At 40.4% G+C, this 17,327-nt stretch overlaps 1 protein-coding gene across 1 annotated transcript in view; it reads right to left on the bottom strand.

The window, feature by feature from the left end:
* The window catches only part of DNAH8 (dynein axonemal heavy chain 8), a 383,298-nt gene that overhangs the window by 42,054 nt on the left and 323,917 nt on the right, over nucleotides 1-17,327 (bottom strand). The window contains 2 exon segments of the mRNA XM_023734112.1: nucleotides 713-719; nucleotides 1,111-1,267. Of these exon segments, the coding sequence (XP_023589880.1) occupies nucleotides 713-719; nucleotides 1,111-1,267 (164 nt within the window).

The following is a 17,327-nucleotide window of genomic DNA, read 5'->3' as shown; positions in this document are numbered from 1 at the left end:
CAGAGGACACATGGAGAGAAGGCCAAGTTTGAGGACTTTTGGACAGAACTTTGAAAACGCCCAGAAATTTTACCACAATTAAAGATTTGTTTAGATCAGCAGTTCTCAAAGCGTGGCCTGGAATCCCTGGGGGTACCTAAGACCCTTTCAGGGAGTCCACAAAGTTACAATTTTTTTCATAGTAATACTAAGAGGTTATTCGGCTTTTCCACTCTTATTCCCTCACGAGTGTACAGTTGACTTTTCTAGAGGCTATATGACATGTAACAACACAACAGACTGAATGCAGAAGCAGACATGAGAATTCAGCTGTCTTCTATGAAGCCGGACCTTAGAAAGATTTGCAAAATGTAAAACAAGGCCACTCTTCTCAATGAATTTTTTTTGTCTTAAAAATACACTTTTTAAAATACAAAATGTATTGTTGCTAACATATAATGGCTTTGTTTTTGTTATTCTTAAATAAATAAATACATATTTTTAAAATGTCACAGTTTCAATTTCTAATACAGTAAATGTCAATAGGTATCAACCACATTAAAAAAAAAACAGCTATTTGGAGTCTTCAATTATTTTGTAAAGGGGCCCTGAGACCAAAAATCTGAGAAAAGCTGATTTAGGTTAACAAGCAAACACCAAAGAGGGTCAAGAAGTAGAACATTATTGCATCCACACTGGGGAATGGATTGGTATAACTGGCTTGCTTTCCTACTATCTGGCTGAGAGAAAGAAAAGTATGGAGAGCAGAAGACCAAAACAAGAGGTAGGTTTAAAGAACGGAGAGAGCAGGCTTGGGTACGAGAGGTGGGGAGAGGTTTCAAGCCTAGAGGGTTAAGACGTCTGGGGTCCTAAGACAGGGGAATCCAAAGATGGGAGAAGGGTACAGAAAAGGTGATTGAAGGAAAAAGTGGAATAGAAAGGGGGTGAAGAAAGGTGTCAGAAAAAGTGCAGATCATGTCTTGCAAGATATTTGAGAAAGGAAGTTGGTAAGGAAGAGAAGAAAGAGTGGGGAAGGAAGAAGGGATGAGGGAAGGATGGAGCATAGTGTCCCGGTATTGTACTCAGCTTTGTGGAATTCAAAGATCCATGGAGACAACGGGTGTAGCTTACCTCATGAGGAACATAATCAGGAGGCAGTTTGCTCAGCATATCTTCAGATAATCTATAAACAATGGCTTCCCGAGTCTCTCCCATTCCACCTCCACTCTCTTTGGGTTGAATGTTGGTAATTGTTTCAAGAACATCAGAAGCAGTGTTACTCTGATACCTGATAAAAAGAGTGAAATGTTCAGAAAGCAGTAGGCAAAAGTACCCTCGGAGAGAATTACCAAAGCTAAAATTAACTGACAGACTTGCTTAAATCAAAGCCAGTCCCCACCCCCACAAAAATGGGAAACTTTACCGTCAACTTACAAGAATGAAAAAGCCAGAGATCCATTCTACTGCCTCTTAACACACGTCAAAGACCATCACAGAAATGAAAAGCTCTCCATCTTATGGGAAACAGGCCCCACAAACATCCTTGGTAATACAAATCTGTGCTTTAAAGTCTGATTGTGAAGTCCTTCCTTATAGCTGACCTAAACCCCTCATGCTGCACATCTTTTATTCTCCCTCTCTTATGGTCTAATCATAATAGTCTACCATTATATGATGATCTGTTAGATCAAAGAAGACGACTCATTTTTCTTCACCAAAATATAAATTATTAAAATTTGCTTGGTCTTTTCTGTTTTATTTTCTCATTTTTCCACTTGCTTTACGATTTCCAAGGTGATCTACTGACATCCATCTGCTCTACCTAGCCCGTTTTTTAAATCCATGTATTCAATAAAGATTTAACAAATGTCCCCTATGTCTACTATGCACCAGGCACTGAGCTAGGTGTTGGGATATGGTGGTGAATAGGACATAGTTGCAGGGTCCTAGAGTGAGTAAGTGCTATGGAGGAAAAGAACACGACACTTTAAGAGAATATAGTTTCTCTCTCTGTAGCTCTCACTCTCATTCCCGTGCTTGCTCTCTCGAGTAGACCAGATGTTCTGACATACATAGACTTTGCCTCTGTCCCTGAAATGCTGGGTAGACTAGCTTTTCTGTGTGTGTATATGTGTCAGAGGCAATTTACACTAGAAGATCAGGGAAAATCTCTCTTAAAAAGTCATATGTAAACAGAGACCTGAAGGATGAGCAGGTTGGCCAGGCCAAATTGGGGTGAGTGGGAGGCCAAGAAAGGACATTCAGATAAGAGGTAAGGGCTGGGGGTGAGAAAGATGTCAGTGCATTTAAGAAACAGACAAGGCCAGTAAGGTTGGAGCAGTGAGCTAGAAGAAGAGATGAGGATGGAGATAAAGGCAGGGGCCAGACTAGGCAGGGTCATGTGGGCCACTTTAAGGGTTCTGAGCATTATCGTAAGGGCAATCAGAAGCCACTGAAGACTTCCCAAGAAGGGGTGCTGACATGATCAAATTTAAATTTTTCTTTTCTGAACTCCTAATTTACCTCCTAGAAATATCACATAATTTGGTTTTTTTTTTTTTTTTTTGGTATTGTTTGCTTTGTAAATTTTGTCTCTCATCCAGATGTCAACCACATTCACACTTCCTTTCACAGGTGTTAGAGGGAAATCTAAAAAGAATATACAAATTCTTGAGATTAGTGATTTGTTTTTCCATTATATCTCCTTGAACATAACCTAAGTCTTTGTAATTTGGAATATATATCAAAATTTTAGATGTGCATACCTTTAATTTAGCAATTCTATATCTAAGACTTCACCCTAAAGGAATAATCAGACATTTCCATTTTTGAGAGCATGGTGGAATTGTTACCCTGAACAACCCTCCTGAAAACAACTAAAAATGCTGATTAAGATATGGAAAACATCTTTTTAAATACATTACTGAACTGGCAAGAAACTAAGGAATCATTGGAGTCAAACAAAATATAGAGTGAAAGTTGTAATCCAGAAAGACAAGCCAAATTTTACCCTAGCGGTGTTAACTCAGCCCTGATGTCCTTGAATTTCTGCTTGGATAGAGCATGGGACACAATGACACAGGAAGTAATCCATCCTACCCAAGGTGGAAAGTCTAAAAGGAAATTCCTACATAAAGCTGTGACCCTAGTCGGGTTGCAACCTCAGTGTAAGGGTAAACTAGAACCAACCCACCTGTCAGAAGGGGATGGCAGGTAAACTGTCTATCTAGTTTGGAACTGGGTAGGAAAAAGAATCTATCCTGAGAATTCTTAGTTTACCAGGTTTGTGACATTAATTAACATTAATTCATATTACCTGTGTTATCTGAAACCTCACTCCTCACACCAAGCCAAGAATTTATTTTAAGATGTTCCCAGGAAGTTCCAGGTGACATTTGGTAGCACAAACACAAATCTTCCCTGGAATACTATACCTTCAACCCAGGTCTCAAATAATTCCAACAGTTAATTTCAAATAGACACAAGCTACCAGTCAAAAGTTACAAAAATCATAAAGAAACAAGGCACCATGAGCAACAGCCAGCAGAAACAACAGAAAGCAGAACCAGATCTGCAGAGATATTAGGTAATTTTCCAATACACATTATGAAACATGTTGTCATTATATTAAAGAGTAAAAAAAGATGATTAAAATGAATAAGAAAGAAGAGATTATAAACGTTAATATCATATTTGAAAAAGAACCAAATAGAATTTCTAAAAATGAAAAATAAATGAAATTTTCAAACTTTATTAGTTTTCTATTGCTGCAGTAACAAATTAGCACAAACTCAGGGCTTAAAACAAAATTATTATCTTACAGTTTATTTTTTTAATTTTTTTAAATTGTGCTTTAGATGAAGGGTTACAGAGCAAATTAGTTTCTCATTAAACAATTATTAGTTTCTCATTAAACAATTTATACACACATTGTTTTGTGACATTGGTTTCGAACCCCACAACATGTCAACACTCTCCCCTTCTCGACCTCAGGTTTCCCATTTCCATTTGTCCAGCTTTCCTGTCCCCTGCTGCCTTCTTGTCCTTCCCCCTGGGCTGGTGTGCCCACTTAGTCTTGTATACATAGTTGAGCTACGTGTATTATTGTTTGTCTTATGGGCCTGTCTAATCTTTGGCTGAAGGATGAATCTCAGGAGTGACTTCATTACTGAGTTAAAAGGGTGTCCGGGCGCCATACTCTTGGGGTTTCTCCAATCTCTGTCAGACCAGTAAGTCTGGTCTTTTTCTGTGAGTTACAATTTTGTTCTACATTTTTTTCCAGCTCTGTCTGGAACTCTCTCTTGTGGTCCCTGTCAGAGCAGTCGGTGGTGTAGTCGGGCACCATCTAGTTGTGCTAGACTCATTCTGGTAGAGGCTGTGGTAGTTATGGTCCATTAGTCCTTTGGACTAATCTTTCCCTTGTGTCTTTGGTTTTCTTCATTCTTCCTTGCTCCAGATGGGGTGGGACCAGTGGATTATCTTAGATAGCTGCTCACAACCTTTTAAGACCCCAGATGCTGCTACTCACCAAAGGAGGATGTAAAAAATTTTCTTTATAAACTATGTTATTCCAATTAAGCTGAATGTCCCCTGAAATCATGGTCCCCAGCCCAGCAATTCAGTCCCTCATGGAGTTTGGATGTATCTATGACGCTTTTATGACTTTGCCTTGGTCAAGCTGTGCTGACTTCCCCAGTATTGTGTACCTGTTATCGTACAGCTTTTTAGATCAAAAGTCCAACACAGGTCTCACCAGGCTAAAATCAAGGAGTTAGCAGGACTGGGCTCCTTTCTGTAGGCTCTACAGGAGGATCCATTTCTTTGCTCATTTAGGATATTGGTAGCATTCAATTCCCTCACTTGCTAGCCTCCACAACTGCATGAGCCATTTCTTTGAAATAAGTCTCTCTCTCTCTGTATATATATATATATATATATATATATATATGTTTCACTGGTTTTGCTCCCCTAGAGAACCCAGCCTAAGACAGAGATGAATCACAGTGATAAATGTTTTAGGTTCACTGAAGCGTACCTTACAAATCCCTACTGTCTACGCCCTGCTAGAAAGGTCCTCTTCTGACTTTTCTTTACAGCATATGGAAAAAGAGAATTACACCCTCCTCTCTCTCCCTCCCTAGGTGTGAATTAAATGAATTTATGTGGAAACTGCCCCACTAACTGGAAGAATCCTAAAGAGCTCTTGTTAAGTTATCCAGGCTTATTTGCTTAAGAACAAGTCACATTTTTGTGGGAACAGAGAGAATCCTGTTCAACTGGCCTTTGAGTTCATTTAGGAATCCAGCTGAAGAATGGAGGAGATGCTTCTGTCTTCAGCATTTTTATTTGATGAGTATCTGGAACTCAGCATCTGCACCCAAGCATGCATATCCAAGCCATTGCACCTTTCCTGAAGTGGCTGAGGTACATGAATCAGCCACTGTGCTTCACAGGCTGGACTTACATTCAGATACGGTGATCATGACAGTCCTGGTGTTAGACAATGATTATAACCTCTGCCAGATTTGGGGTAATAATTCCACATGACCTTCAAACAAATTTCACTATAAGGCGCAGTAGGGTAAAAGCTGATTTTTAATAAATGAAATTTGACTTTATATAATTTTTAAAATTATTCTATGAGTAACCTCTGTTCAGATGTTGAGGCTTTAGAATATCCCAAAAAGATACTTGTTTAAAAAGGTTGAAAGATGAGTATATCAAACATATAGACAACTGAACATATGAAAAGAAAACAAAACATTCTAGTAAAATGACACAGAAGGAATCTGAAACCTGTTTCTAAATTTTGAAGTATGGCACTGTCCCAGTTTTTAAAAGTCAGATAAAATCTAAGAAAAACACAGATTACTCTAAGTGGAAAAATCCTATGAAAATAGCTGATAGGACAACAAAACGAAGTTATCAAAAGTCAAGGATCCACATGTTATTATATACATTTTTCACAAATATAAATTTGTACATGATTCATATTACTCCATGGTCTCATTCTAGCATTAAATACAGTAAAGACGAGTATGTGGCTGAATTGCTGTCACCACCACTGACATCTTACAGACAGCCATGCAATACAAGGCAAGTCTAAAAACACCAGTTGCGGTCCTGGTGACTTCATGTGCATTGGAATAAAACTGTGCTCCATAGGGTTTTCAATGGCTCATTTTTCAGAAGTAGATCACCAGGCCTTTCTTCCAAGGTGTCCCTGGGTGGACTTGAACTGCCAACCTTTCAGTCAGAAGTCGAGCTCTAACCGTTTGCCCCACCAAGTAAGTCTAGGTAACATTAAACCTTTGACTTGATAATGAACTTCACATCCATATTTCCAATGGCTCCTAGAACTGTTTCTTAAATAAACCCAAAACGTAACTCATTGTTTCCTGTCTTATCCCTCACCTGACCTGTTCCTTGTCCTGTCCCCTTTAACAATATCAATATCTTCATCCACTTGCCCGACCTAGAAACCTCAGAGACCTCCTTGGTGCCTCATGCTTGTTGTCACTCCCCAGCTCTTCTTGGTTTCCAAGTTCTATTTCTAAATCGTTTCTAACATCCATCCCCTCATCATCACCCCCACTGCCTTCAGAACAGTTCCAAACTCTTTAGCACGATGCCCAAAACCTTCAAAAGCCAGACTATTTGTCCTCAGCCCCACCTGTAGTCTGCTTGCCCCTACCACTACCCACTCCATTCTCTAGGTACCATGGACTCGGTTGCCTGAACATACCACAGACTTTTATGTCTTCATGGCCCTCCTTGGACAGCTCCTTTGTGCACATGCCCAAGCTGTGTCTTGATCCCAACTGTTCATTACGTTCCTCTTTCCTTGCACTCTGTCCTTGCTGCTCATAGGGCTGCAGTCACTTCCTCCCCACCTGCACATCCTTTAAGGCACAACCCAAATGTGGCTTCTTTCACTAGCTAACTTTGATCTCTAAGTTGGAATTTATTGCTGCTTAACCTGTATTCTTAAACCAGTTGCTGTCAAGCTGATTCCAACTCATGGTGACCCTATGTGTGTCAGAGTAGAACTGTGCTCCATAGGGTTTTTAATGGCTGATTTTTTGGAAGTAGATCTCCAGGCCTTTCTTCCGAGGCTCTCTGGGTGGATTCAAACCTCTAACCTTTTGGTTAGCAGCAAACACAGCAACCATTTTCACTTCCCAGGGATTTGTGTTCTTATATCACTGTATATGTACCGATTTTAGAGTTTACCATATTGTATTATATAACTACTTGCCACTCATCTGTTTTCCCCTAATAGACAATGAACTCCAAGGGCAAGGACTGTATCTTACTCATCTTTGTATTCCCAAGTTGCCCAGAGAGTAAGGTCTCAATAAATATTTGTTTGTTGAATTGAGGCCAATTGGCTTGAATTTTATTAAACCTCAAATATAAAGGACAGCAATCCTCCAATATTTAAAGGGCATGAAAATTTAATTTTTTGTTCCTTCTTATGGTAAAAGTACAGTATATCATCATTACTATTTTTCTATTTCCTGGCATCTTTCCACATACAAAGGGAAACATCTATATAAATTTATATGCTCTTCAAAGCACAGGAATATCAGAGAGATATAATTTGAGGGTGAAGGAAAATGATTTTTATTAGTATATCATTTTATCAACACAGATCTTTAAAGGTTAAGAGAAGAAAACCACGGTAAATTTCCATTCATACTAAGAAAATGAGAATTCATTCTTCCTACTTGCTCTAGCTCCAAATAAAACAGAGGAAAGGTCCTACAACTGGGATTCTCAGGCACTTTCTCAGGTCACCTCCAGAGCAAATCCCCTTTGGAAACATTGCTCTGCACCCTGGCTGGATGCCAGTAGTGCAGACCACTGCAGGCATAACAGTCCTGCTTTGCAGGCTCTGGGCTCTGGCCAGTTCACCGGGACTCTAGAAAGAAGCCAATGGAGAGGTTGCCACTGGTAGATCTCTCCTAAGAGATCACCTTCATGGTGGATGATTTTATCTATTTTTTTAGGTTGTTGGGGACAACAAGCCCTGAAAAGTTGACCCATTTTGGACAAGAGCTGGACAAACTCTCTAGGCCATCTCCCCCTACATGTTTTACTAGGCAAAGAATGCCATTCCTGGGTATTCTAGGGCTGTGCAACCTACATTTCTTTTTCCATAATGTGATTTTATGTTTGCAAAGATATGAACAGCAGAACATTGTTAGCTAGCTATAATGGAGAATTGGAGAACACCTCTCTATGCCTCAAAAGCCCAAGGGCTTTCAGAAAAACAGTTCCCATAAATGCTCAAGTTACTTCTATAAGAAGATTTCTGTGTGGAGTAAACATGGGAAGAAGTTCATACTGGCCTGGTAGCTTAGCGGTTCTGGGAGGCCTTCTAGGTTGTCTTCACTGGGTAGTAGTATTAGAGTCACGAAAATAAAAATGCAAAACAACTGAAAACCAGAACAATCTATAAAATGAACAATTAACTATCTAATGAGATATCAGTATACTGTAATATCCAAATTAGCCTAGATTTATATATGTTTTCGCACACGAAATATCAATGAGCATAAATTTAAAAAATTTAAAACCCAAAAGTGTCAGTTAATACTAAAAGAACACATTTAAATTTGCCCTGCATAGATATGACTATAAACATTGTTATAAGGTATTTGATGAATTTCGGAAGGTGGAAAAATATGCATAACAGCTAACGACAAAAAGTGAAAATAAATGTTTTTGGCACTGAGTTAGTTGAATCTGCAGAGTCCTTGGTATCTTATAAACCTAGATAATAAAATGTGAATAAAGTATGCATTGTTAATGGTTCCTGTCATCAAGGTATCTAAGCTCTTGGGAGAGATTTTGCTTATTTTAAAGCATTGATTCAGCGTGATTTTGCCCCTCTGCTTCAAGGATTCTGCGTTACGAAGCAAAGACCCAGGAGAGGGACTTGTGGTCCCTTTCCCCAAATCTCCCTCCTCTCTCAAATTCATGGAAACCAACTTCAGAATGCAGATTCTGATAAGCAGGGGACATACAGTTCTCCACCATGGCCCAATTACAGCATGTGAACCCATCTGGAAGCAATAGTGCTGCTAATGGCATGGACAGGCAGATAAATTAACAGGAATTCCTCTGACTGGGGACATTCACACAACCTTAGCTAGTGTATCTCAGAAAGTCCATCTCCTCTCGTGGCTTCAACTGCTATCTTTGCACGAATACCCTCAAATATCTCTTTCTAGCCTTATCTCTCACTTTGGCTGCAGTCCAGTTTCTCACCACTCTCAGATACATCCCGCTCTCTTTCCCAAACTAAACACGCTCCAAACAGGACTCTGTAACTTCCTCTCAAACGCATTCCTCTCCCCAGCTCTTCCATTATCCCAATTCCTAGACCAGATGGTCAGGAGGATCTTCGATTACTTCCTTCATTCTGCACAGAACTTGGAGGGTGTCATCTTCTTGGAGCCAGGTAGGTTCTACCTGGGAAGATTCGTCTGTTATTGCTTATCGCCTCCTAGTGGTTGTCGCAGGAACAGCAAGGTGTTGTAGCAAAGACCTCCAAGGAGACAGGATTATATTCACCAGATATTTCAGAGAAAAGAATCAAACCAAGGACAAAGCTTACCCAGAGACCAAGAAAAGGACCAAACGTGGAGCTGCAGGAGAAAGCCTGCTGCCTGAGCAGGAACCAGAAAGGGGCCAAGGTGCTGGCAAAGAGGGGAAGGGAGTGAGTGGCGAAGACCTCTGGACAGACCAAACAGGAAGTTAAGAATAGAGAGATCAGAGAAGGAGGGCCACGCATCTTAGAGGCCAGCCAGCTGTCTGTATCGGAAGTAATCCTCCATTTGAAGCACAGGTTCATGGCTTTTTGCTTGATCCCACTCAGTGTGGTGAGAGATTGTAAGATTCCAATGCTATTTCAGGCAAAGATAGCTTATGGCATCCTATAGCATGCCTGCCAGGGATGGCAAGTGAGCCTCTGGACAGGGTTGTAGGGAGAGACTTCCTAGAGACAAAGAAGGCTACTTATGCCTCTCTACCTACTAGCAGCAATGATGCGTACTGAAGAAGGTTCTCAGCCATTGACCTATATTCAGTCTGTCACTAAGTCCTATCAGTCTCCTTTTGGGATCCACCCTGTCCTGTGCATCCCATCATCATCATCTGTCATCGAAGCCTGCATTTGGATTTATCCAAAGAGTCTCCAAGATGGCCTATTAGTCAGCATCAGGGACCCTAGATAACGCTGGAGAGATGGGCCTTGTTAGCGATGGTACAGAGTCTGTATTTTATTCTAAGTGCCGTGGGAGGCCATTGAGATGGAGGAGAGTCAAGGGGAGTCAAGGATTCAGTCTGGGTCATTTTAAGGTTGTTGTTGTCAGTTGCCGTCCAGTCAAATCCGACTCATGGCGACCCCATGTGAGCCTCTGGGTAGAGTTGTAGGGAGAGACTTGCTAGAGACAAAGAAAGTACTGCTGCCTCTCTACTCACCAGCTAGCAGCAATGGTACATACAGAAGGTCTCAGCCATTGACCATTCAGTCTGTCACTAAATCCTATCAGTCCAAACCCAGTGCTGCTCCATTGGGTTTTCTTGGCTGTAATATTAATGGAAGCAGATTGCCAGGCCTTTTCTTCCACAGTACCACTGGGTGGGTTTGAATCACCAATCTTTAGGTTTGCAGTCGAGCGCAAACTGTTTGCGCCACCTAGGGACCTTATTTTCAGGTTGCCGTTGTTATTGTTAGGTGCTGTTGACTTGATTTTGACTCATAGCAGCCCCATGTGGCACAGCACAACTGCCCAATAGGGTTTTCTAGGCTGTAGTCTTTATTTTTATTGTTGTACTTTAAGTGAAAGTTTACAATTCAAGTTAGTCTCTCATACAAAAATTTATGTATACACTGTTATGTGACCCTAACTGCTCTCCCTATACTGTGACAGCACCTTCCTCCTTTCCACCCCTGATTTCCTGATCCATTCAACCAGCTCCTAACCCTCTCTGCCTTCTCATCTCACCTCCGGACAGGAGCTGCCCATTTAGTCTCATGTATCTACTTGAGCTTAGAAGCACACTCTTCACGAGTATCATTTTATGTCCCATAGTCCGGTCTAATCTTTGTCTGAAGAGTTGGCCTCGGGCATGGTTTTAGTGCTGGGTTGAGAGAGTGTCTGGGGGCTATGCTTTCTGGGGCTCCTCCAGTCTCGGTCAGACCATTAAGTCTGTTTTTTTTTTACTAGAATTTGAGTTCTGCACCCCACTTTTCTCCTGCTCCATCAGGGACTCTCTGTTGTGTTCCCTGTCAGGGTGGTTATTGCTAGTAGCCAGGCACCATCTAGTTCTTCTGGTTCTAGGCTGTAATCATTATGGGAGCAGATCGCCTGGTCCCTTCTCCTACAGAGCTACTGGGTGGGTTTGAACCGCCAACCTTTTGGTTAGTAGTATTTATCTGTTGCGCCACCAGTGCTCCCTAGATTTTAAGATTGAGTTGCTTGAAATAACATCCAAGTGGAGCTATCACATAGAAATTGTATACAATGATTATGGAGCACAGAAGAGAGGACTATACAACACATATTTGGAATACAGATGCTCTTAAGGCCACTGGAATTGAGGAGCTCCACTCAGGTGAGAAGGTAGAAATAAGTCTTAAAGGAGTTTGAATGTGAACGGCAACAGATTGAGGAACATGTGGATTAAGGGAGCGCTTTTTTTAAGCATGAGAGATACTAGATCACACTGTTACCTGGACAGTACGCTGAAGAATGAGCTATTAAAGTCATGCTCTGCAGCATTTTACAATCTGCAACATATTTTGTTACTTTGCCACAACATGCTTTTGCCATTGATGATTGAGGACCTGCTGAGCTAGCCGAACAGCAGAGAAAACCTTTTGAGAAGAGACCCTGGCTTCTAGTGTGGTAGGCTTCCCTGGTATCAGATTTACCTATGTCCATGTAAAGTTCCCCCTTCCTGTTTCTCAGAGAAAAGTGGTTGAAAAGAGCTACCCTGGTAGCACATTCCTTTAGGAGAAAGACTGGAGTGGCTTCACACTGTTATCAGGTTTTAGACCAACGTCTAAGAGCTAGACTCATGCCCACACTTCTATAACATATGGTTATATGTTAGAGGATGGACTGGACCCAGTAGAGTGTAAACAAGAAGCTACTTTATTCTTTCCCACAATGGTGCCTTTATATCTGCTCTCCCTAATTGTTAAAGATTCCTTTGCATAACTCTGTGCAAATAAATATAAACACCTAGATGAAACAGGTAATTACCTTGAAAAACACGATTTACAAAAATTGACACCATTAGAGACCGAAGGATGAGAAAGATAACAAAGAACTTGCACTATCAAAATATACTGAGCACAGATGGTTCCACAGGAGAATTCTACCAAACCTTCAAGCATCCAATGTTAAATAAATTATTCCACAGCAAAAATGTTTATAAAGCAAAGATACCATTGGTTATAACTAAACCTGGTAGAGATACCACAAATAAATTGTGAGACCAATCTCATTTATGAATATGGATACAAAAAAATTCCCTAATAATTATCAACAGAGTCCAAAACTACATTACCAAAATAATATATCAGAATCAACTGCTATTAATTCCAGGAATTCATAAATGACTCAGACTAGGAAATCCATTAATATAATTCACAAATTTTTAGATATTTGTGGGAAATTATATGATTATCTGTATAGATGCTGAATAGTCATTCAACAGCCATTTTTGATAGAAAAAATAAACATGTAACAATAGCTATGAGAAGTCTGGCCGGCGGTGTGGGAGGGAAGCCCTAGCAGGTAGTCAAATATATTATAAAGTCTCAAACAGAGTGGTACAGAATAAAAAGCCTAGAAATAGAGCTCGGAACATATGGAAGTTTGGAAAATTATCAAGGAAGCATTTTAAATCACTAGTGACAGAAAAGGAGCCCTGGTGGCATAGTGGTCAGCAGTCTGAGTCCACCAGCCTCTCCTTGGAAACCCTGTGGGACAGATCTACTCTGTCCTCTTCATTTGCTATCAGTCGGAATTGAATTGATGGCAATGGGTTTTGGTTCTGGTGAGAGAACAACTGAATTGTTATTTGGAAAAAGATAAAATTTCATCAATACTTATACCAGAATGAAATTCTAAATGAATAAAAGAGCTAAATGTAAAAAAATGCATACAAGTACTGGAAGAAAATATGGATTATTTCTTTATAACCTGATTGAGAAAAGCTTTTCTATTACTAAAAATCCATATGTAACAACAACAACAAAGTATTCATAAATTTGACTAGCTAAAAACAGATGTTAGCAAAAACAAGACAACAACAAAAATACTGCTACATAGCCTGGGAGCAGCCATCTAAGATACTCCACTGGTCTCACTCCTTCGGGAGAAAAGGAGAATGGAGAGAACAAGATGCAAGGGAAAGATTAGTCCACAGGACTAATGGACCACAACTACCACGGCCTCCACCAGACTGAGTCCAGTACAACTAGATGGTGCCCGGCTACCACCGCTGACTGCTCAGACAGGGATCACAACAGAGGGTCCCGGACAGAGCTGGAGAAAAATGGAGAACAAAATTCTAACTCACAGAAAAAGACCAGACTTACTGGCCTGACAGACTGGAGAAAGCTCAAGAGTATGGTCCCTGGACACCCTGTTAGCTCAGTAATGAAGTCACTCCTGAGGTTCACCGTTCAGCCAAAGATGAGACAGCCCCATAAAACAAAACGAGACTAATGGGGCACAACAGTCCAGGGACAAGGACTAGAAGGCAGGAGGGGACAGGAAAGCCGGTAATAGGGAACTCAAGGTTGAGAAGGGACAGTGATGACATGTCGTGGGGTTGTAAACCATTGTCATAAAACAATACATGTACTGTTTAATAAGAAACTATTTGTTCTGTAAACCTCCATCTAAAGTACAATAATAAAAAAAAAAAAATCTTCTGCATAGCCAAAGGGGAAAAGGCACAAAGTTGAAATGAAAAGACAGACTGAGAAAAAAATATTTGCAATGCATATCACAAATAAAGGGCTGGTATCTCTAATTATAAATAACTCTTAAAAATCAAGGAAAATGAGTAAAAGCTGTCTTGAGAAACGGGCAAAAGATAGACAAACAGTCCTTAAACCTATGAAAATGTGCTGAATTACACTCAAAATAAGAGAAAGGCAAATTGAAATTATTGAGATGCCATTTCTTACTTATTATACTGGTGAAAATTCAGAAGCTCCACCAACACTGTTGGTGACACTGTGAAGAAACAGGTACTTTCATACATTGCCGGTGAGAGTGCAAAATAGTGCAACCCTACGTGGGGGAATGAGGAGCTCTGGTGGTGCAGTGGTTAAAAGCACTTGGCTGCTAACCAAAAGGTGGGTGATTTGAATCCACCAGCCGCTCCGTGGGAGGAAGATGCGGCAGTCTGCCTCTGTAAAGATTTTCAGCCTTGGAAATCCTATGGGACAGTTCTACTCCGTCCTATAGTGTCACTGTGAGTCGGAATTGACTCAACGGCAGTGAGTTTGGTTTGGAGTTGGGAAGTAGGGAAATTCGACAACATGTACTAACCCTAGGTCCACTCACAGCAACCTATCCTAAAAATACAATATTCAACCATATGAGAAACATAAGCATAAGGTTATTAGTTGAGAAATTATTTGGAATAGCAAAATATTGGAGACAACCTGAATATCCATCCATAGAAGAATGGCTGAATAAACAGTGATACATATACACAATGGAGTAGCATGCCAGCTATAAAAAAAAAAAGAGGAAGCTATCTATAAACTGATATGAAGTGATTTACACAATACAGTGTTAAGTGAAAAAAAAAAAAGCAAGAAAAATGCAAAATAATATACATAGCACGGCAACTTTACATAAGAAGGAAAGAATAATAATGCGTTGGTTACCCACAAAGGAAGGGGAAAAGGGGCGGAAGGGAGTAAGGCTTTGCCAAAAACACCTTATTAGCTAGTTTTGACTTTTAAACCATACTCATGTTTTACCTATTAAAAAATCACCAAAGATGGAAAAACTAAAATTTAATACAAACACAAACAAATGAACCTAAATATATACCAGTTAATAGAATAACCACACAGAAAAAATAATAGAAGTGACTTCCGAACACAGTACTTTGTATATCTCCATGGGATAAATATATATATATACCTTTATATACACACATACATCTATATACACACACATTAATATACACCTACATGTATATATAAACACACACACAGCTATATATACACTATATATACACACACGTGTATATATCTAAATATGTATTTTAAGGACAAAAAGAGCTGCAAAGAAATCATGACATCTACTTAGCAGTACTTAGTTGTTGTTGGTAGTGATGTTGGTATAGTAATTCCAACCAAATGAGCAAATATATGGATGTTTCTGGGAACCAAAATTCTCATTGTGGGAGAAAGGAGATATTAGTATGGAATGCAGGAAGACAGGGAAGAACCCTGAGGTGTAGAACTGGAATGGAGTTATTAGTATTAACTTATGATGATTTTAAAAATATATACTTGCTAGCTCTATCCATTGAAAAGGCCTAGAAGCACAAAGACATATCAATGTGTATATATACACAGATCTGCACACAGAAATAATTATATTGGATATAGTACATGGGTTGCCATGAGTCAGAATCAACTCAATAGCAACTAACAACAACAGAAACATAATTATAAACATATAAATATAGAGAGAGAGAAAAAGCAAATGGAGCAAAATATTAACAATTGGTGGATCTAGGTGAAGGGTATATGGATGTTTGCTGTACTTGCAGCTTTTCTCAGGGTTTGTAATAGTTCAAAATAAAAAGTCAGGAAAAAAAGAACAAAGAGTTCACGTCTATCATTGCTTTCCATCCTGTTTGCATTTTAGTTGCTCTTCTCTGGACTTTTCCTAGCTTTGTTTAATCTTTCTCGAGTGAGATGTGGTGACCAAAACCACCTAGGGCAACCTCCAAGGCACAGGAACACCATCCCTGCACCTCAGGATGAGATGTCTTTGGCTTGGTTTTACACACTCCTTGATGGGTCCAATATTCCGTTAACCTGTAGCAACCGACAGGCTCTGATTCCCTAGGAGCCAGCTGTCATGACTCTCGGTCTCTTGCCAAGGATGTGATCAAAGTTCAAAGCCCTCACTGGTGAACCATTCCAATTATAAACTTACAGATGCCTTAACACTTATGAGCCATATTTCTGCCAACTCACATGAACTCATTAAACTCATTATTAGTTCTTTCTGTAAAATACTACCATTTATTTAATTCTTCATAATCTAGAAGAAACTCAGTATCATTGATTCACTCAACAAATATTTACTGAGCACAGAGCACTTCTAGCACTGGCGATACAGCAGAGAAAATAGACAAAAGTTCCAGCCTTAATAGAGCTTACGTTTTTGGGGATGGTAGATAGACAACAAGCAAGTAAATAAATAAAATACAGAGTGTGTCAGTTGGTGGTACAAACTACGGGAAAAAGCAGGCAAGGAGGATAGGGTCTGCGGCAAGGGCCAGAGGTGGACTGCAATTTTTAAATAGGGCATCCAGAGAAGGCTTCATTGAAAAGATGACATTGAAGCAAAGACTGGAAGAGGTGAGAGGGTAAGCCACAAAGATGTCTGGGGGTAAGAATGTTCCAGGATGTGCAAATATCATGTGGTGGCAGCATGCCTGGCCTGTTTGATAAACAGGAAGCTGGTGGAGCTGGAGCAGTAAGTGAAAGGGAAGGTAGAAGAAGAAGCTGGGGAGGTGAGGGGGCACATGGCACTACTGGCCTTACAGGACATTGTTGGCCTTTGGCCATGACTTGGAGTGAGACAGAAGATTCTGGAAGGCTCACATTTTTAAAGTCTCAGTGTGATGGTTAAGATTGTTTGTCAACTTGGCTGGGCCATGATTCTCAGTGTTTTGGCAGTTGTATAATGTTGTGATCACTTCCCGGCTGAGACTTGACACGTGATCACCCCCATGATGGGATCTGCTGAGTGGTACCGGTGGCGGCAGGGCCTGTGGCAGCTCACTGCCCCCTCAGCCTTCATCTCTCTGCCCTCTGCCGCCTAGGCCTTCCTGCTGTCTTTGCCAAGGCTTTTGCTTGTTCCAGATCCTGCAGCTGGCTCCTGTTCATCTGACCTCTGGTTCTTGGGACTTGGGCTAGCAGCTTACAGGCGGTCTTGCCTGCCTATCTTGAGATTTGTCGATCTTCACAGCCTGCAACAGCACTGCTCTCCGGCCCTCCAATCTTGGGTTCACCAGCCCCCGCAGCTACGTGAATCCAGAGAAGCTTCTTTCCT

The sequence above is a fragment of the Trichechus manatus genome, unplaced genomic scaffold (assembly GCF_000243295.1).
Source record: "Trichechus manatus latirostris isolate Lorelei unplaced genomic scaffold, TriManLat1.0 scaffold00065, whole genome shotgun sequence".
NCBI classification, from domain to species: Eukaryota; Metazoa; Chordata; class Mammalia; order Sirenia; family Trichechidae; genus Trichechus; species Trichechus manatus.
Note: the sequence above shows the minus strand (reverse complement) of the source record. Positions and strands in the feature narration are given on the sequence as shown.